We start from the raw sequence: 21923 nt of genomic DNA on the forward strand, positions 1-21923 counted from the left end.
TACAACCACACACGGCCACAAATCATTGTTTGACGCTGCCAGGGGTGACCGAGAAGGTAACATCCGGGAGATGGAAAGGGAGTCGAGAGAGTGGTCCCGCCCACTCTGCATTGCTATTGGACGAACGGCCCTCTTATTCTTCAACAGCTAACGTCATTCGTTCTACTCACTGTCAATCAAGAGCATCACATAAGCTGCCTCCTTTTTCAGTTTTTTTTAAATATATATATTCTGTTTTAATGGGGCCTTCGAGCCGCATAACAACGAAACAAAAGCGGTTGTCCGAGGCTCGAAAAAAATAAGGTAACGTATCGGCGTGCAGAAACGGCAAATATGGTATAGAAATGTACAGGCATCAACGGCATTTGCGAGTAGTTCGTCTGCCTGTGCCGCTTTTGCTAAACCAGCTAACGTAGCCACTAAAATAGAATCAAAGCTCATTGTATTGCGAGTTTCTGTCGGATAAGAGTAAGTTAAAGAGACTAGGGAATCGGTCGTTTTACCTTTAGGAGCAACCACCTAGCTTTTGGGGTGTGTTGTGTCTGGGTCATCAGCCAGGGCTCTCTGATCCAGCTGTCCCCCTGCAGATCTCTTCTGATGCGGTCAAGGTAAGAGGACTAAAGGTGAACTGAACCCCTGTTTTAAAACCCAAAGCACCGAGTCGACTGGACCTTTGGATGCTGCACTTAGTAGTCGACTTTTGGCGAGAATAAGTTAGACAAACATCATTTGTTTCTTTAAAGGCACTTTTGTGTTGTTTAGAATAATTGTAAACAAACAATCATAAATAAACAGTATGGATCAACAGAAGTCATAGGTCGATATAGATACAGATGGATCTATATAGATAAATAGGCTGTTAGGTATCCAGCCGTAGATAGATAGGCAGGCAGATGTGCCTTTGTGCTAACCAGTGACTGAGTTTTTCAGCAATAATGTGCACCCTTAATTTACAGAGAAAAGGTCAGGGAAAAATCTCCATACAAGTTATTCATGCTTTTTTTCTTCTTTTTTTACTTTTTGTTAGAAAATGTTTATTTACAATTTATTGAAGTGTTTTAAGGTATCTTATATTTTGATACTTAATTTCCATGATCTAAGTATTCTTAAGAATTAAAAGTTTGTTGTCATTGGAAAGTCTGTTGACCTTCTTGCATTATTATGCTATTATATTATGATTATATATTTAGTGGCATAAAATGGTGTTAAAATTACAATAATATCATTTATCACAATTATTTCTGGGGTTATATATCGCACAACAAAAAGATGTAATTGTTACAGGCCTGCATACACCTTGCAGAATGTTAATTATTTTACCAAAATATGAGGGATCGTGCAAAATGCATGTTATGTTTTATTTAGTACTGAACTGAATAAGATATTTCAAATAGAAAACAGCTGTGGATCATTCAGGTAACAACAGTATTAAGAATCAAGCGTGTTTTTTTTTTCAAACTTTTGAATACATTTTTATAAATACAGCTGTTTCTTTCTCTTGTGGACTACATGTCAATGTATTTTATGTGAAATATCTTTTTCAGCTCAGTACTAAATAAAAAAATAACATGCATTTTTAAAAATAAGCCCTGTTATTTGGATAAAACAATTAACTCAATCGACATTTAGCAGATTCTGCAAGGTGTGTGTAAACTTTTGTCATTAACTTGATATGTGATATTTACTCACACTTCACTTGTTCCAAACTGTATGAGTTTCTTCCTTCTGTTAGAAGAAGATATTCAGAAAAAAGAAGGTTTGGAACAAGTGCAGAGTGAGTAAATGATCACAGAATTTTCATTCTGGAAGTGAACTAATTAGTAGTAAATATATACATACATATATATATATATATATATATATATATATATATATATATATATAATGTATACTCCTCAGACATCTGAATATTTTTTAATACAACTATTGTTATTCTCCACAGCCCAAAGCTCCATGCATGATGTGTTCCTACTGTGACGGAGGCGACATCTCCACCCTCACTCCTCCACCTTGGGCAGGGTTCATCATCGTCTCATCCTGAGCCCTGTCCTTTGCAGTAATGACTGACAAGAGGAACCCACCGTTTTTCAATGATGACAATGTAGGCATGGTGCACTACAAGCTGCCCTTCAGCGAGACCATGGAGCTGTTCATTGAGACTCTGACAGGGACCTGCTTCCAGCTGTGCGTCTCTCCATTTGAACAGGTGGTCTCAGTCAAGGCCAAGATCTTGAGATTGGAGGGTATGTGTCCTCTCTTGACTCACTAGACAGCACACAGTGAATACTCTGATGCATCAATGACATTACATGCGTTTGGTCTAATTTGTTTTAAACTGCATTTTTCTTATTCTTAAATAAGTAGAACTATTATTCATGCTATTTTATGAGCTCGTATTTAGTGAGGGATTATGTGGATAAAAATGGTGACCATTTATTTACATATAAACATATACAGACATTACACTATTAAAACTTTTAGGTTAAGGGGTTATTCTCCTTACAGATTGCTCTAATACACTACCCTTCAAAAGTGTGTCAAAAAAAAGTTTGTAAAGTTTTAGAAAAAAAGTCTCTTTTGCGCACCAAGGCTGCATTTATTTGATTAAAATATAGTACAAAAAAGTAATATTATTAGAATTTAGAATACCTTCTTTTCTTTTTATTTTTACATTATGTAATTTAACATATGTTAACATTTATGTCTTCAATGGTTCTCCAGCAATCATTCTAAAATGAGGATTTCCTTTCCTTGCATTAGAAACATTTATTCTTATTCTAATGTGAAACATGAAAAAAAAAAATTAGGACTCTTTGATTAATAAAAAGAACCGCATTTACTTGAAATAGAACTTTTTAATGGTAGTATAGGTGTGACCAGCAACTAAAAACATGATGGCCCTAATTATTATGACTTATTCTAATGGTTTTGGCTATTGGTTGTCATGCATTACATCATACATACGCATTTCATTTATCTAAAACAATCTCTAACCATTACAGACCTCATTTATGTTAGGCTAAAAGTTAACAATGATGCATTGTAATAATAAATGCACCTTAATTGCTCTGTGCAGACTGGATAGTGATCTAGAACAATTTTAATGAGACAATAAATATCCATCATTAGTTTTGTAGATGGTTTTATTCCCTGAAGTACAGGTCTGATGTTTTCATTCTGATTTAGAGCTTTAGAAGAAATTGAGTCATTCATTACCAACTGGCACGCTAAGTAATTGGACTTGTTTAACAGATCTGCTCTCTCTACAGTTACAGATAAAACGTGTCTTACCAGTTTAACACATGAGCAATCAAAATAGGAGATCACTATGAAAGCTGCCATTGTTATTACTCAGTAGCTATAATCACTGCTCCTATAAAGCAACCATCATGTAGCATGGTTGAAAGACTTTGTTAGGAAGAGAAATGCTAGTATTCTTTGAATGAACAGGTTTTTGTAGTGTGTCTCTTGTGAATTGCACATGAGCAAACATGGGGCTGAAAATTAGGACTGAGCGTGTTTCATTTGTGAGTCTGACTGATGCAGCACACTCCACTGATAAGGGTGAAATGAATGAGACGGGAAAAACATTAACTGAAGACCCAGATGGGACGTTGTCAGTCCAGACGGCGGTTGCATACATCACCGAGGTCTTTAAACATGCCAGTCTCGAGCGTAGACGGTTCCCCCCAGGAACATTTTGATGTGTTAGACAGCACCAGTTTCACAAGGTCTGGTGCTTTTCTGCAGGAGTTCGCTTTATTAAAGATGAGTTTGTTCACCCTGTGGATTACAGGTGAGGAATGGCCTAGTTTCGGTTGCTCCAATGGGGCTAATCTTAGATTCTCAGATACACTTCGCATCAGCTGCCCCCTTCCAGGAGTCAGACCGGTTGTGGAAAGAAGTGCGAGGTGGATATGTTAAAGAATTCAGTATGAAATGTTTCAAACTTCTGTTTCAGATTCGGTTTCAGATTACGCACATGGAGGCTGTATAGTTTAAAAAGCAAGACTAGGACAGGCCACACACACACACACTAACTGCTCTGACCACATCACATTGTTGAACCTGTCTAGAAAACTAGCCCTTCTGGGAACAGATACTAGTTTTGTGTTGCATGGGTGCGTTCTGGTGTCTCATTGCACTTTACACCTGATAAAGGTACGTCTGTTCGCTAGAGCAAACATCTGAAAAATTTAAGCAGTACACTTATCTTTATGCTCTGTTATGTGCTAAGAAAGAACGACTATAATAACCGTAAAAAGGTTCTCATTGTCATGTTTCTTGTGTTGTTACTGTATATCTACTGCTCACTGCTAGATGAAATGTCGAAGTTGAAATGATTGTTGATTTATTTGGTGTACACAGGGGGGCAGATCTGAGTTATATTTGTTCTGATCTTCTTCTATACATTTTTAGAGAATTGATTATTTTCGATTTGACTCATTTGTTTCAGTTTATTAATGGTTAAATGTTCCTTGAAGTTTGTGGTTAAATAACCTGATGAAATATTTCTGTCCGGCAGGGAGCATGGTCATCTAAACGGCTGTGCATGTGGCTGAATGTTTATTATAGTTTACATTATAAAAAGATTGCTGTGTATACTCATTTCATGGCATATCTCGGTTCACAGGCATCCCGGTCTCTCAGCAGCATTTGATATGGAATGGGATGGAGCTTGAAGATGAGTACTGCTTACATGACTACAGGTGAGTTTTCAGTCTGTGTTTCAGCTATACAAAACAGGATCCAGCAAGTTGTATTACAGGAAGTATGCTCAACTACCACATTATGTTGCTCTAGTCTAAAAGCTTTCTTTCTTTTGTGGAACAGAAACTGAGATGTTTTGTTCTATGTCCAAGCTGTTTTTTTTTTTATCTATAAAATAAAAGTATGTTTTGACCAGGTGCTCATCAGCAGCATAAAAGTATCGTAAAAGTAGCCTGTGTGACTCATGCTCTAAATTTGACATCTTCTGAAGCCATACGATAGCTATGGTTAGAGTAAATGATGAAGGCGTTTGCATTTTGGGTGAGCTATTCCTTTAAATGCAACCACTTCTCTCAAGAGCAGTCTGGCTCAGTCTGAAGGTCACAGATGGTGGTTTTGTCATAAATTCTTGTCAGTTAATATTCCACATAGAGGCTTTCTGGGGAGATATTGTGGGGCTGGATGGCACTTAACATGTGAAGCACAGTAAATATTTCTAAAGGCAGACCTGTATAGACTGTAGTGGTTTTGAGTTTATTATGCCACTGCATACTCTGAGTTTTCCTCTGGTTGTGTTTTCAGCATCACAGAGGGCTGCACTCTCAAGCTGGTACTCGCCATGAGAGGAGGACCTGTAAACACCAGGCGAGGTACGTTTCCACCAACGACTGGGATTTTCACAGTTGAAAGTATTAACCCTTTCATTCTGAACCCCAGGTTAATGAAATCTTGGGCTGGCTTATCTCGGCTCTTATTTCAAACTTTACTTGGGGTTAGTAATTCATCCTGGGTGCATTAGAAAACCCTATTTTTGCTTTTAAAACCATTGATCTTAGGAGTAAGGCACAATATGTTTCAGTACCTGCTTCTCGTCATGCTCTGGTTGTCTCAAAGTGCCCCTATTGTGGGTAATGGAAGGTTTATATTTTGAATTTGGGAGTTCCCAACAACAGGTTGACATGCATGCAAGGTCAAAAAACACTTTTAATCGTCTTATAATATGCATTTATTTTACCTTACTTGCTCAACGACTCCCATATGATTTATTTAAAGGGGTCATATTTCTCTTTGGAGTGTTACAAGCTCTTGGTGCATGAAGAAGATCTGTGAAGTTGCAAAGACTAAAGTCCCAAATCCAAAGAGATCTTCTTTATCAGTTAAGACTCTGTCACGCCTCATTTAAACATGCCCCCACATCTCTACGTGTGTCTAGGCGAAAGCAAAAGCACTTTATTTGGCCTTCCAAAAGTAGATGCATTTAGGAATCTTTAAGATTACTTACAGCAGAACAACAACGCATTTTATAGATGACCATTTCGTGAACCTAGGAGAGGAGGTCATTCTGACTTTGCTACAACAATCTGGTTCTTCTGAATCAGCTACTGGAAGTATGTTTTGTTATTAGTTTAAGTCTTTGCTATTGAATGTTCAAATGCTAAATTTTACGCATCGCGTGTGAGTGCGCGGGTGTGTAACAGAGAGCGAGAGAGAGAGAGAGAGGGTGTCTTAACCATCTGTGGCTTGTGTACTGCAAACACATAAGAGCTTCATCACTGTGTCTGTTACATGACTCTGTTCCTCTTGAGGGTTTGAACTGATGGTAAAACTAAGGACATTATTAACTGTCTTTACATTTGTTTTGAAAGATGAAGCTTGTGGAAAGGGGCATTACATTTCCGATTAGTGCTTGCGGTGTTCGGCCATTCACAATGCACTGGGTCTGTTGGCCAATCAGAGCAGACTATGTGCGCTTGTTGGAAGGAGTGACTTTGTAGAAAACTACATGTTTTGAGAGAGGCGGGGCATAGAGGACCTACAATAATGTACAGTATTTGAAAAATAATGTGTTTTTGAATATTAATGCATGTCAACATATTCTGTTACACCAAATACACAAAATAATGATCTTTAAAAAAGCATTAGAAGACCACTTTAACAATTGATTTTTACAAACCCCTCCTTTGCGGGACGCTAATCTGTGGTTATTAGTCCGATTGGTCTTATTTTAATTTCATCATGCCTGATAAAGCAGTGTTTGTGAGCGCAGTGCTGCTTTGTGTACAGCGTTACCGGGGAAACAGCTATTTTATTGCTCCAAAAGCAGCATCTAGTGGTAAAGAATGAATTTGCATTTTCATTAAGACCAACCTGAAAAAACCAAGGAGTGAACTGGCAATATGCTAATGTTTCATGTTGACATCAGTATGATAAAAATTCGTTTTTGAAATCGAATTGTTTCAATGATTCAGAGTCGACTCTTTCTTTTGAAAGACAATAACTTTAGTTTATACATGGTTCAGGGGCATTTTAACTATATAAAGCCATAGGTATTATATTGGCTACATGGTTTTCTAAGGCATCTGCATCTTTAACATGATTGATACTTTTGCCAAAAAACTCTCTGCCACCTGGTGTGTTATTTATGCTTCTCAGGAAGCAGAAGGACTTTAAAAGTAGAAATGTAATGGAAGTACAGACAGATGATTTATTTCATATTGTGATGAGCATCCAAGTGAAATGATTATGGAAAGAATAATAAAATAATTGTAGGCCCAGGACTTGGTTCAGTCCATCAGTTGTGGGTTTGATGGAGGCAGATCTGAACGCTAGCTTGCAGTCAAGTTTCATGTTGAATGCAGTATAATTTCCATCTCCATGTTTCAATATATTTTAATGTAATATGTTTAAATGATCTATTTATACATTTTTTTTTGTTTCACCCTTTGTTGGCATTGAAACTCTGCCTCGGAGAAACTCTGCCTCAGTTTCCTTTTGTCAAAAACAACAACAAAAAAAGATTTTAATAAATAATGAATGCTTTGTTTCAAAGATTGTAAATGTATGGGACAATACATTATTATTTTTTTTTTTACAAAAAAGACCATAAAGCCTAATATGTCTAATGTGGTACATTAAAAACACACATGCCAAATATATTTAGTATATTTAATGTAATAAATATGTTGATAAATCCTTTTTTATATATATTTTTCTGATTTTCTATTCTGTTTTTTTATTGACTATATGTTTTGTCAGTCTTTAAAGAGTTAAATTTTGAAATATATTACAAATATAATACAGTTTATTCAACACTCCAGTTAATGTGCTTGCCATCACTCTTCAGCACTGAACGAAATGCCGAAATGAAATGCAACACATAAAAGTTTCTTCTACCGTACAAACCATGTGAATATTTAACTAGTTTATGATTGGCTGTGGAGATTCTTGACTAGTGCTACCGCAGTACTGAGTTGCAGCAGTTCAGTACAAGCTGAATTTGTTCCAGCTTTCTAATCCTTCCTATGTGCCGTTGTGCAATGGTTTTGAGGTCAGGAAAAAAAAAAGTTGTTAATTACCGTTCCAGGAAGTGTGCAGGCACACAGTTAGTTACCAGTCTGATATTGATTAGTATGACCTGCATCCTGTTTCTTCTCGTTACCTGCAGTGACAGTGACGGATGACTCTGTGAGGGATATCGCTGACTGCCTTGATGCAGGGAGAGAGGAGATGTGGGAAAAGTCTCTGCCTAATAAACAGGTCACCTTCCTGGTGTACCGTGAGGGAGATCAGCTCAGTTTCTTCCGAGTGGTGGATCGAGGAGATGGAACTCTCACACCTGTGTCTGAATCATTGAGGTCAGTTCAAAGAAGAGAAAATACTTGCCGAGAGGAACAGTTCTGTCCACACTGCACTCTGGTTCCCTTTTTTAGACAGAAGCAGATGTTTCAGAAATACAGTTTTCATGTGTCATGTTGTTTTTCAAATGAAGATATGCATCAGCATTTACTGGTAAACTTGACAGACCGTAACATCTGCATCAATAGCATCACTGAAACGGAAGTCAAAAAAAAAAAAAAAAAATTTACATAAGTTATTTAAATCACAAATCATTTGCCTTTGACATGATATAACCATCAAAAACTCTTAATACTATAATAACACTGTTAAATGTAATCTTAAGTCTCGTAATGAAAATGTATTTAAACGGAATTCCAAAAATCATTGAAAAATAATTGTAGCAAAGGTTTCTGCTTAAAAACAAATAGACCAATGTTTTGAAATAAAGAAATATCTACAAAGAAATATACGTACATTTTTCGGCTACTTTCAGCTAGAAATTCCCAAAGACTGACACTAAAGCAGTGTTAAATTTAAACACTGTTAAATTTAATGTTTAGCAAATCTTAAAGTAAATATGCATTTTTCATTTTGTACATTACAGTGTTATGCTGCATAAATCCACTTGTAGCATTTAAAACCGAAATGACACACTTCACCTTTTCATTTTCTGATGTGTGTTAGCCGTCACTGTGACAGATTCAGCTTTTTCATTGGAAGGCAATCATCTGCAGAATGCTTTACATAGAAAATGGAACTATTAAGAACCTTTTTTTTTTTTTTAGCAAATGGGGAACCTGCGGTGCTGTAATCAGCTGGTTTTGCTTCATTTAACCACAGAGCATCCTGAACAATGGTTGGGTAAAACCTAATAATAAACCTCTGAGCCTTTTCAACAGCTGAGACTCGTTTCATAAAAAAAAAACAACAACAAAAAAAACTACTCATTGAATTTAAATATCCTAAATGCCATTTATTCGGTGCAACATGAGGAAAATGAGCAGCACTGCTAAGCACAAATAATCAAAGAGTTCATCCATGCATGTGTGTGTTTCAGCGGCACCTCTGTACGCAATGTGTATGCGGAGGAGGAAGAGGAATCAGAGAGTACAGCTTCAGAACAGCAGATGCTGGAGAACTCAATCACAATGAGCAAGATGAAGCTGCTCAAAGCCAAGATGGAGAATATGAACCTCAACAAAAAGGTACAACAGAATAGGTGGATTAGACATGCCCTTAATCTTTTTTCATTCCTCCTCCACATATTCTAACAATATATGTCCATACTATCAAACACATCTGATTAAATTTGACAGTGGAGCGATATGGAAGTGCACACAGTTCTCCAGCTGGTTTGAGGGAGTGTCGCCCATCCCACGCTGTCTGATTAACTGCCGCAGTAATAACTACAAGCTCAGCAGATTGGCACATGAAGTTAATTATTCACACTCAACTATGCATAGTTGTCAGAAGATATGTCTTGTTGGCAGATAATTGTTTTTCTGTATTTAGGAAGCCATTGCTGTTATTGCGTATACTGTCTTATTTGAGAACTTGCATGCCTATGCATGCATTGCTACTGTAAACATCTTAGAAATGTGTTGCGGAAAACCTTTTAGGAGGTGTAATGTGGAGCACAGTTTAAGAGCAGGATCGCAACTTGACACATTATACAACAGATGTACCATATTTTAGTTTACAACAGCTTTTTCAAATGTGACTAAATGTGTGTACAATATGAATTCTGAGCTATCCATATTACCTAATAATAATACACTTATATCAATTCATATGAATGATTTTAGTTTTTAGTGTTTTATTATTATTATTATTATTATTATTATTATTTTATTTTTGTAATGAAAGTATAAATCTTATAAATTTAAACTTTTCTGTATTGGTCGAATTTCTAAAACAGTTAAATTGCTTGGAAAAATGTCTTTAAATGAGAGAGATTTTTCTGTGACTTGGTCATATCGCTCATTCCGGATCTTCTCTCTTTATGTGCGTTATTGTGCAAGATATGCATGCAATTTGTTTTTGTTTTTTTTGTGTCTCTGTCAGCCCAAGAAGACTGCTAAATTAAAAGTCAGACCTCCAGTAGGTCCGCGGCCCTGCAGCGCTTCGTTTTGCTCTGTCCGACACCACCGAATGTTTCGTGTCCTTCCTCAGATAGGCCACGCTTCTCCAACACATCTACCTCCAATCGGTGATCAGCAGCAGCCTGCAGTTCCATCCCCTGCTGCCGGCTCCTCCCACCAAGCATTCGCATCTCTCTCGAGTCCCACTTCCTCAAGCCACGCTCATCCTTCCTCTGGAGCTTCTGGCGTATATATGCTCCAGGCTGAGGAACCATGGGATAATCCAGTGCCCAGGAAGATCAGAGTCCCTCCCAAAGTGTCCAGGCTGGATTTGAGAAGGCTTAAAGTTATGCGAGACTGTGTGTACCCACCTCTCTCGCTTCTGTCCAGCTCTGGAGTTCAAGATGAGGTTGATCTCCAGAGTGAAAGATTAATGGTAGACGAGAACTCAGCAGTGATGGAGCCGCCCAAAGCTGTACCCTTCAATCTTCCTGAGCCCCTGAGTCTAGACGTATCCACTCAGCGAGAGCGAGGTTTGAACTCTGTAACTCTCCAAGAACCCAACACCACAGCTCCTCTTCTTTCCCAAGCCATTAACACGAACTGGCTGGCCTCCCAATCTGACCCCCTCTCACCTACTCACATACCGCAGCACTTTGAGTTCACGGGTTCCTCCAGTCCAGCCCAAGCGCTCCTCAGAACGAGCAACAGCCCGTCACTTCCAGCCAGCTCCCCGTCACGGACCACATCTGTATGTGGGCTCAAAGTGGACAAGCATTCAGAGGTGATTTCCAAAAGCGAGGAACGAGACATTACGAAGATGGCTAACAAAGCGGCTAAAAAGCCATTGGTAAGCAACACAAAGCTCCTGGCCTCCCTGGCAGGTGTTGGTGGTCAAGAGGCCCTGGCTGGGCCCTTTGCGCTGGGCAGGTTATGTGCTACAGCCGCCCCCCTACCAACCAACATCCATCTGTCGCAGGAAGACCTGCTGAGGAGGATCTCCCCGCTACAGAGGACAGCCGGCCACACGGTGAGTTTATAACCTTGACTTATGCTGCTGCTTTTACAGATCTGCTGTTTGTACAGCTTCAGAAACCTGATGTTCATTTGATCTCCGCGGGCTACAAGGAGAAACCGTATTTGCTTTAGCTCAATATGAAATGCAGATACTGTCGTGCAAATTAGTGCTACTACTAGAACATGTTTCCTGTCACTAAAAAGATGCTTGCTGCACATTATACACTGTACAAGACAGATTACAAGTACAAATAATTTGGTTTGGCATTTCAGCTAATGAGAATAGTGCTTTATCATGCGAAATCTTGTTGTTGCAGCCGCCAAGCTCATCAGGCGGCCTCTCCAGTTCAATAAAAAGATTAGGTGAGTGGCTTGACATAAACCGTGTGAAATTAACCATTAAGAAAACCAACTCACAGAGCTGGCCCATATCACAAAATAACTTTTTTGTTGTTCTTTGTGTTGGCCTTTTGTCATACTTTTACACTCGTCACTGCTTTCCATGGCCACTGCTTTAAAGTCACGCTGCACTGTGAAACGTTCAAGTTCATTGCTGTCTCCAGCCTAGTTCAGCACCAGTGCCCAACTTGGATTTAACTTTGTGGTTTAGGAGTCCAGTATATTGAATATTTCAGAAATGAATACTTGTAAAAAAAATTGTTCAGAAGTCACTGCAAAGACTTTTGCGTTGTTAAAAAGAGATTTGCAATACTGCATATCAGTTTACAAAATAGTTTCCAGGAGGTCAGTTTGAGGGGTGAGGACTGCAGGACTGCTCTGAAATGTCTTACAGAAAGAGTTGTGTTTTAAATGAAGTTTAAATTCAAGTTTGAAACATTCACTTTCATACAGAAAATAACTGCTGACTGAAACCAAGAAAAGGGAAATGATCAGCACCGCTCAGTCGCATCTCAGACAAATATTTACATGATCACATGTTTACCAAAGCATGCATGCAAAATAACACACAAGATAGAAGCACATCTTCACTCAGACTCAGTTTGATGCTTAGAGAGACTGCTGATGGTTTTGCAACAGGTGGTCCTCCTGATACATTTGGGAAATGTTCCCTGACAGCGTTTCAGAGCGACTGAATGTCCTGTCACAACTGAGATTGTCACTGGCTTAAAAATGCAACAGTGATGGCAAATAACAGAATAGACAGACCAGCAAGTACATGACTGGAAATCCAATCTCATGCGCCAGTGCTTGGCATTTTTCCCCCTTGCTCCTTATCGTTGTGACCTATGTAGAAATAAACAGGAAGGTTTCAAAGTACATTAATATTTTTTTCTGTTGAATCTGTATTTTACAGTAGTTGTGATTGTCTCTCTTGATTTATTCATGCGATCGTCCGGTTTAGGGACTCCAACACATCACTTGCCCCCTGTGAAGGTTCCCTCTGGAGCAAAGAAAAAGAGTTCAAAGCACTGCTTCCTGTGTGGGAAGAAGACCGGGTTGGCCACCAGCTATGAATGCAGGTATAGTGCGGATCCCTCAGTATGAGTTTTTCATTATTTTACGACAAGGGAAGTTAATGTATAGCTGTAAACTTAAAGGGAAGTATGCACTTCATTTGGTGCACCAACAGAGTTATTTCTATTTGGGGGTGACAGTAGTTCTCATATATGTCATGTGCCATTGCTGACAACACCATCTGTGACTTTCTTCAGTTTCTCTGTATGTCGTCTCGAAGCTTTGATCAAGGCAAAGTCTTATATGGTGCATCTTTGAAAAGGACTAAAAAGAACTTGGGCTAATTGTGCCAGTATGATTATTTATTGTTCCTAAGTTATTCTGGAGGCTGTATTTGTATAATTACTTAAAAAAAATTGTCAAACCTACTTTTGTTAAGTAGTAAAATAAGCCATGGTGAAAACAAAATGCATCTGTGTGGGCCCTTTAGAAACAATTCCATTTGGTCTTGCTGTGAGCTTTTTTTCTGTACAGTTTTCTTATAGCTTTAGTTCCATACTGGAAAAAAATCAATGGACATCCAGATGAATTCCAAACAGCATCCATTTATGCATTTCTGAGGAAGCGATATCAGATGTGCACTTTCACTCACACCGCTTAGAGGAAACATTGGTTAGACTGCTGTATGATTATTGCCTTTCTCATAAAGATATCTGTTTATTTCTGTGTAAGGTGTGGCAAGATGTTCTGTTCCATGCACCGCTACTCCGAGACGCACGACTGTACGTATGACTACAAAAGTGCAGGCCGACGCTTTCTACAGGAGACCAACCCCAGCATAAGTGCACCAAAGCTGCCCAAAATATGAAGGCGCTGCATTGGTGAGAGAAAAAAAGACATGAGATCCATCAACTATTAAAAAGAGAGAAAACCTTGATCACCAACGTGTGCTTTTATCACCATGTTTGCTTAAAAATATAGTAGTGAAAAATCAAATTAACATTAGCCGTTGCCTTGGAAAACACTCCTTTGTCTGCCGTCTATAAATTACTTCATGAAAAAAAACCGGCATGTAAATAGTTTCTAAAAAAGCTTATATAATGCAAATAAGCTGTTAAACACTTTCAAATGAGCATAATACACAACTACGCATATCTATTTACACGTTTTTCTCGGTGTTTAGTTTTTTGAAATAGAACCAACAATCAATTTTCGTGACAAGTCTTGCAGAGATGCACTTTAGTAATACTGAATTTCTCTTGCGGAGATTGGTGTCTGTATATATACATTATATATATATATATATATATATATATATATATATATATATATATATATATATATATATATATATATATATATATATATATATATATATATATATATATATAATGACACATCGCTCCTCTTCTCTGTCCAGTATCACTCTACCGAACACTTCTAATCATGGAAAATGCCAAGCATTGTTCACTCGTGTTATAACAAGACTGTTTAACCTTGGTTGACCTTGGTTGAGTATGAAGTATATAGGGTCTGTCGGCCGTACACACTACACTATGCAGTTTGACCATGTAGCATTCTAAAGCAACTTTATAAGGGCTTGGCATGATAAGATGTGAACAGTTGACTGGTCGCCATGATTAACAATTTTTTTTTTGTACCTAAGTATTTGAAAAGCTGCTTAGAAGGCAGCAGTTGTTATTTGGATTTTTCTGTAATTGTCAGGTTATGAGCCTAATAAAATATCATCGTGTCCTTTGAATTTTTCTTCACTCTCTTGTACTGTATTCTGTTGTTCTACTGTATCTCTCACAACTCTTTAACATCACATAGGGGTGTTTGTTATTTTTTCGGTTGCTTCGTCATAAAAGGACTGCTGTTTGGGATCCCAGGTACTGGAATGAGTATAGTCATAGTCTTGTCTTAACGTGTTTCCCTGCCTCATTTGATTAAATTGTAATCCTGTGTCTAGCATGAACCCATTTAGTGAGTGAATCCACCTCTGAAAAACTTTGTGTTATTAGTACAGTTTTTTTCTTACATTAATATAGAAACAGTCTAAAATTTCGGAAATAACCTCAGTTTAGAGTCCTAAACTAAAAAGACTAGTTTGTGCAGCCAGCTGATGGTGTAAGAATGATTCACGCAGTGCTAAATGAAAGGAAACCGGCGTCGCTCAAAACTGAGTATATACTGTTCCATTTCAAAAGGAATCACATACAATATCACATTGTAGGAAAATAGAGATCTCATTTCCAAATGACCAAATGATTAGTTATGTGTATATATCTTTTAAGACAAGAAAATCAAGACAAACTTGTTTAAACATTTGGTGACACATCCACACACACACACAAAATGACAGATTGATTGTAGAGTCCAGATTGTTGTACTTTTTTCATGCTTGCACAATTCATAACAAAGTTATTCATAATTGTGTTATGTAACAATCAATCAAAGCATGTTTAGACAATGCTCTGGGCACAGAACGTGCAGATAAAACGTGTAAACCCTTTCAAAGCATGACACAGCCTTTAGCTGCTGTCTCTGTCATAACACATACAGTAAGATCATCTGTTGTGTTCCTCCAAATAAGAGGAGGAGCAAGGCACATCAAGCCCATCCCTGTGAAACACGGCCCTTTTATTGTCTTTGACAGTAGTTAGAAAAGAGCATCTTTAAATTCTGTTAATTTAAAAACAAACAAAAAATCTAAACAGAACAAAACTTGAAAACAAACCCTATTTTGCACCACTGTAACTAATTAAATGTCTGTATGGACACATGCATCTCAAACAATTAGACTGAAGAACAGCAAAGAGCCTCACCACTAGCATCTCTAGCACGCAAAAAAGTTATTGCTCATTTCTCTATAGAACTGTAATGAGTAATTAATGAGCCCATAGCACTGGTTCAGCTGTGCTCGTATATTATTAGCAGTGGGGCAGACGAGCGCACGCGCATGCCCGCTCCGATGTATTGTCTTTTTTTTCAACCCGATTTTCCTACCCAAACGCGGAAGTCGGTGGACATGACGCAAACTATCAGATGGGTATGGTGAAATAAAAACAAAAACAACGCTTGAACAGACGGGAAAAGACGAGGTAAGCAAACATTTAAACGAATTACGGGAACGTGCATGAAGAGGGTAAACACTGCACCGCTGTCACTGTAACAAAACACGGTCGTCTTTTAATTCGCCGTGAAATCATTTGCATCTTTTGGGGGGATTTGCATATCGTCTTGTATACATATAACGCATGTATCGTTCGCGTGTCACTTCGTTTAGCGCTGCAGAAGGCATTGGTTTATTGTAGAAATAACGCTTGGTGACTGCAGCTCGGGTGCCTGCAGAAACTGCTGAACAGCTCTATTGTTGTGCCTGCTGTATTTGACTTGACTATGTTAATGATGTACAAACAACGAAAAGGCATCTGTTTTTAGCTAGCATAATGCACTATTGCACTTTGTTAAACTGAAACAGTCTTGTAAAATGAGGTAAGACGAATGACTTCGCGTCGTCAGCTATACTGATATAATTCTGTACGACTAAACTATTGCCAGTGAAAGATGTGTAGGCTACAAAAGAGAAGGCTGCAGGGAATGTTAACCTCTGACTCCAGAGAAAACCAGCGCTAGTTGATTGCAGTGGCTCTGTTGGACGCATAGTTCTCAAGTCGGCTCTTTTGAACAACTCTTTTCAACGATTCAGTTCAGAAATGATTCTTTTTAATATTGTGACGTAATGTCTTATGTATTTTGACTTCTCATACTTACTTACATGTTGTAAAAGGGTTAATAAACAACGCTGTTTGTTTCTGTTTAGATCGTTTCTTTTTGATTTCGAGTCGGTTTTGATTAATTCCTGTTTGTTGCAAACATGAACATGAAAATTAACATATAATTTGCATGTAGATTTTACAACAGTGAGATTTCTTTTAAATCGCTCAGGTGAAACAGTTTTGTGCGTTAACATAAAATGCTACGTAAACACGAAACATATTCCCGTTTTATTTGTAGCGTTGCTGCTTATACTACAATGAGCCAATCGGTGAGTTGTTCACTCGAGTCCGATTCATGAATTCATTCTTCAAGCAGTTCGGCGAACCAGTCCAATTGATTTATCGAAAAGATCCGACTCCAAAGAACGATTCGCGTGTTCATGACTCGGATGTCGCTGTAACCAGGCAGTGTACCAGTGCGCGTGGATTGCAGCAGGTCTGTTGCATGGATGCATCGGCTCAATGAAGAATGGATTACAGCGCGACCTAAGTGCGTATTGTAAACATTTTGTTTATACTGACATTACTATGTTACGCCTGAGTAGTTTTAAAGGCTGGACCAGTGACTGTGGTGTCAGGCTCATGCATACCTATTCCTTAACAATTGAAGGATGGGCATGAACTGCCAGTTTTGTTGAGTGTTCATGGCGGTAAGCCCATATTTACATTGACTACTCTATTAACTGAATCTTTTATTTTTGTTGCTAAGGTAAGACTCTTATAGAAGAGTCCGTGGCTAGTTGTCAATGCATAAATAACATAACATTTCAAAGACACATTGCAACTTTCTCCGATGAAAATGTAACAACAAAATACTTACATTTTCCCAATTTAAGAAAGTATTGCACTAGTTTTAAACAAGCACTTGTTTTACATAGTTACTAATAAATATGCCTTGTGACAAAACTTACCTATGTAACTAATAGCCTTAATTTCCTCTTCTTGATTAAAATAATTAGCTCTTATACTCTTAACATTATGCAGCTATTATACCTTATTATTGACTATAAGGACAGTAGTGATTTAATGCAGCATTTTTATAAATAACACCATTGTATTTGTCAAATGAGTCTTGCATCATCTTGCTGTACAGCCTGACTTTTTGTAGACTTTCTTATCATTTTGCAGTGTCACTGTTATCTTAAGAACAGAATGTTGCAGTAGATAAAACAATAGATGGCGGCATTTTCTGGTCCTGTTTGCTTGGTTTTGAAGTTGCATGAGGTTTGAAGAACATTATGTGGGGGGATGTGCTTCAGGAATGGTGGAGTTGCCTCCCTTCCAGTGAATTTTTTAAAAAGGAAAGTATTTCACCAGTGTCGTTCATCCAGGAAGACCTTATTGTGTGTTTTCAGTGTTTGTAAAAATTATGTATAATGTTTTTTTATATTGTATAATTTAACTATTATGAATGTGATCATCTATCAAATCAACTATTCTATGTAAAATTTTAATTTTAATAAAAAAAATTGGATAATCCAACAATCAACGACAGACAACACAGAATTCAATTAAAAGAAATTCATTAGAAAGGTACATTTATTCTATGACTTATGTAAAGGAATATGAATATATGCATATTTAACTGTGCATATCTTAATTGAAGATATGTCATAATAGCGACACTGCATTCTAATGGAATGATTGCACTCAGTTAACCTATAGGTTTTAATGAAAAGCAAAATATAATATATGTAAAAAAGACAGGCATAGGTTAGCTGTTCATAAAATGTGATGAGATGAGATTTTTGTACCATATATATATTCTAAAGAAAAAGTCACAGTGGGTGTTGGGGTCATCTTAGTCCATTTTGCCTCATCTTACCATATGCACTGTATGATGGACTTTATGGAGCTTCAGTGTGTCAGTGTCACACCAACAAACAGACAGGTTTCGGAACACTTTGACATTCATGTCAAAAAACAATATTTGGCCTTTCCCATGTGTTTTTGAAGCTTCTACTATAAATAATTTTGTATTCGCTGTATCCAGATTCATGGATTTTAAGTCCGGATATCTCATTTGCATCCTCATTCAGAAAAGGCAAACTCCCGCCCCTGGGCCTTCGCTGCATGAAATGTTTATGATTAGCATAAAGATGTATGTAGCTGAAGTTCAGACCTGCAATGAAAAGCTGTATATCTCCGTATCGAAAGCTGCAAATGGAGTTCATGCTATCTCGTATTGCACTGGTGTCTGCAGTCCAGCCAGATATAGTCATATGTGTAATAACACAATAAGTATAGGTCAATAACACTACTTGATTAAAATAAACGTAATGATTAAGTTGTGGACCGCTTGCAGTGTTATATTTTGAAATTGGTTTTGTTTCTGACTGAAAAACAAAAGCTGATGTAGGTAGTTACTGTAAAAAGTAATTAGATTCTCTGAAATTGGTTTGACCTCAGCAAGCCATTTAATTACCGAAAACATTTTTCTAAATTGCAAATAAATTAGAAAACTCTTAATAGGGCAAATTCCTGTAAAATTGGCCGCTATTTGACAATCTCTCCATGTGTGCGTTGCATTTAATACTGTCTATTCATGAAGCACATTCACCTTTGTGCTCAAATGTGCTTGATGCACTTGACGGAGGTTTTACATATCCACTCCAGCATTAGCTAAGACACTTAACGATTTATTCTAAGACTGTAGGAAAACCCATAATGAGATCTAATACTTAGAGCTACAGATAGAACATTTTTTGAATTCCATTAATTTGTCCCTCTGGTGATTTCAAGTTTTTCACAAAGTAATTAGTGGAGTTTGCTATATGCTATATTATATTGCTCATGCATACGGTTAGTTATTTGAACAAAACACTTGTCCCACACTATTTGTATTATCATCATGGATAATACTTCAAATAGTGGAGCTTATTAAAATAGTTTTTTTACTGTCGTTTTTGACCAGTTTAATGCATCCTTGTTGAGTAAAAGCAATAGTTCCTTAGTGAATTGTTGTATTATATTCATTGAAAGCTGTGGTTGCCAGAACTTCACCGTAAAAAAATATGTTTGCAACATTTTAGGTTTTACAGACTTAAATTCACAATAAAATATGTATTTCATTAACTGATTTAATGTTTATAAACCAACATATTGAAGTACTGATATCGGTTATGAAACATTGTAATGCACTGATAACCACCAAAAACTGTTGATGATGAGAAAGTCATGTAATGAACCACAGCTCATCACAAACCGCTTTCCTACTTCTATAGAAGGTGCACAGTGTCATTCACACAAACACTAAACCTCATCATGGTGACACACGATACTGAAATGATGCAAGAAACATTCATTTAACAACATTAAAGTAAGATTAAACCCTAATGTTCACATCTGATAAGAAAAAAACTAAGAAGAAACGTTACTAAAAAAAACAAAAAAACAATTGCGGTATGTCACTGTAAATTTATACAATGACTTTCTTTTTCACTTCCAAAAAAACTTATATTTAACAGTATTTGTCTGTAAAATTACATTAAATCTAATTACATTTATTCACTGAATATGGTATGTAAACTTACTGTTAACTCTTAACCAGTTAACAGGTTTTTACTGTAGCATTTTACAGTCTTTTACTGTTAAAATCACTTTTTTTCACCATTACAAAAACCTAGCAGCAAAAGCATGCATGTATGCATGCCATCTTCTTTAAGGGGTGAATCAGAGATGCCTCATTCAGATCAACTGCATGCTGCTGTGCTTGTTTAAAGAAGATAAAGCAGAGTCAGATGGGCAGTCAGATGCTGTTTCTCTAACATCTATTTTGACAGAACATAGTTAAATATTAACAAACTCCTCTTCTAACAAGGACAAAAAAAGGACGGACGTTACAGAATAGTAAGTGGCATTGTCTAGACATCACTGCTCAATGTACGGCTACTAGAAACAAGAATACACTTATGAAGAAATTATGGTTAACCTAAAAATGGTTTTAAAAAGCACCTGCCACCACAGTTTCAGACAGCCCCTGTAGTTTCTATAGTTTCCTACATACAGCTTCTGTTCCGGGCGAAGTTTGGAGATTTATGTCCACGAAACAAAAAGTATCAGAATATATTATTTTATCACATTATATTATTATTTTTACACACTGTATTATAACTTAGGTGCTGCTCGTTTTCTCTTGTTAGTGTTTGACATAAAATGCAATGCATATAGAGCTGGACAGATTTTCTGGTTTGCAAAACAAGCACTTTACAGGATTCCTTTATTGCTGGTACTCTGGCAGCCAACAACAGCACAGCTAAACCCTGCACACTTGTATCCTGCAAAAGAAGCTTGGAATAGTTGCTGCTTTTTATTAAACACACACACAAATATCTTTGACTTGATAAGATTGATTTTAAAGCAGATACACCTAACACAAATGTCATAGTGGCTAATTGCATGACTTTAGGGATTACAAATCTGAGAGCTTTGAGAAACATGATTGCAATAGTATACTTCGCCTGTATGTGAGAGAGATTTTGGTAACTACACTGCTTCGTTTGAGTTCAGATTTACTCAACAAAAGATCACCTTGTTATTAAGACCTGCATACTGCACTCTTTCTCTTCCATGAAACTGCATACTGTCCGCCTGTTTTAATGAAAAAAGCAGTTTTTTCCATTTATATTTGTGTGAGGCTTCCAGCATCCTCTGCTTTCATTTACTTTTTATTTACAAAAACAGTATGCTATGCTGCTTGATATTGCAAACTGTTATTTGCTTTAAACACGCATAAACACACTTTTGGGCCCACTGTGTAGTATGTGCATAATAGAAGCTCACTGTTTGGGGAGTGTAAATAAGGGCACAGATTAGACCTGTTTTTGGACACCATGTCACTATTTTGTACATTTGTATTAGTTGAATCAGACTTTCCATTACAGATTATTTGCTTTTTTGCTCTGAGTAAGGCCATTTGGACACAGAAAATGTGTTTTAATAGAGATGGAGTGTACAGTTCTTTGAGCCACTCAGAGAAAGAACAATTATAATCCACTTATGAAATGATGAATTGCATTGCTGCTCAGTCATCATCACTGGTGTGCTTATGATGATCTAGCCTAGGCCTGATTATGTACAAGCAGTATATGTATAAGGTTATATGTTTCACAATTCGGAGCAGTTTTATCTGTCATTTTTCATAAGAGAGTCCCAAGGCCCTGGACTTGGATTCTGGTTGGAAACAGAAAGTTTTTCCTTGTGTTCCTTGGTATTTTCCAAGGAGCTCTGCCCAGCTGCTTCTCATTGTTTCCATTTGAACATTAATGGAATAGTTCAACAAAAAATGAAAGATTGATGA

At 37.3% G+C, this 21923-nt stretch overlaps 2 protein-coding genes across 7 annotated transcripts in view; both read left to right on the forward strand.

Moving 5' to 3' along the window:
- Positions 1–27: 27 nt before the first annotated feature.
- LOC113112943 (AN1-type zinc finger protein 4-like) lies at positions 28–13779 on the forward strand. Of its 2 annotated transcripts, none has more exons than XM_026278892.1 (10): positions 28–608; positions 1943–2243; positions 4634–4709; positions 5293–5360; positions 8156–8345; positions 9386–9533; positions 10393–11439; positions 11744–11789; positions 12790–12907; positions 13575–13779. In XM_026278892.1, the coding sequence occupies exons 2-10, from the start codon at positions 2060–2062 to the stop codon at positions 13708–13710; spliced, it is 2013 nt and encodes a 670-aa protein (XP_026134677.1). In that variant the 5' UTR covers positions 28–608; positions 1943–2059; the 3' UTR covers positions 13711–13779. The 2 variants fall into 2 exon arrangements, with proteins under 2 accessions (XP_026134677.1, XP_026134678.1); XM_026278893.1 differs by having other exon boundaries at positions 28–303.
- A 1992-nt stretch (positions 13780–15771) lies between these two features.
- The window catches only part of LOC113112944 (E3 ubiquitin-protein ligase MARCH8-like), a 77083-nt gene continuing 70931 nt past the window's right edge, over positions 15772–21923 (forward strand). The window contains exon 1 of one of the 5 annotated variants that reach the window (XM_026278899.1): positions 15772–15946. The gene's annotated coding sequence lies outside the window, so the exon portion shown is untranslated. Of the gene's footprint in view, positions 15947–16997; positions 17115–21923 lie in introns of those variants that run through there. The other 4 variants (XM_026278894.1, XM_026278896.1, XM_026278898.1 and 1 more) reach the window with 4 other exon arrangements.

This window comes from Carassius auratus, chromosome 13, assembly GCF_003368295.1.
Source record: "Carassius auratus strain Wakin chromosome 13, ASM336829v1, whole genome shotgun sequence".
In the NCBI taxonomy this organism is placed as follows: Eukaryota; Metazoa; Chordata; class Actinopteri; order Cypriniformes; family Cyprinidae; genus Carassius; species Carassius auratus.

Coding starts and splice junctions, on each gene's coding strand:
- LOC113112943 (XM_026278892.1), top strand. CDS start 2,060: ATGACTGACAAGAGGAACCCACCGTTTTTCAATGATGACAATGTAGGC. Junction 2,244..4,633: donor CAAGATCTTGAGATTGGAGG/GTATGTGTCCTC, acceptor CTCGGTTCACAG/GCATCCCGGTCTCTCAGCAG. Junction 5,361..8,155: donor ACCTGTAAACACCAGGCGAG/GTACGTTTCCAC, acceptor CGTTACCTGCAG/TGACAGTGACGGATGACTCT.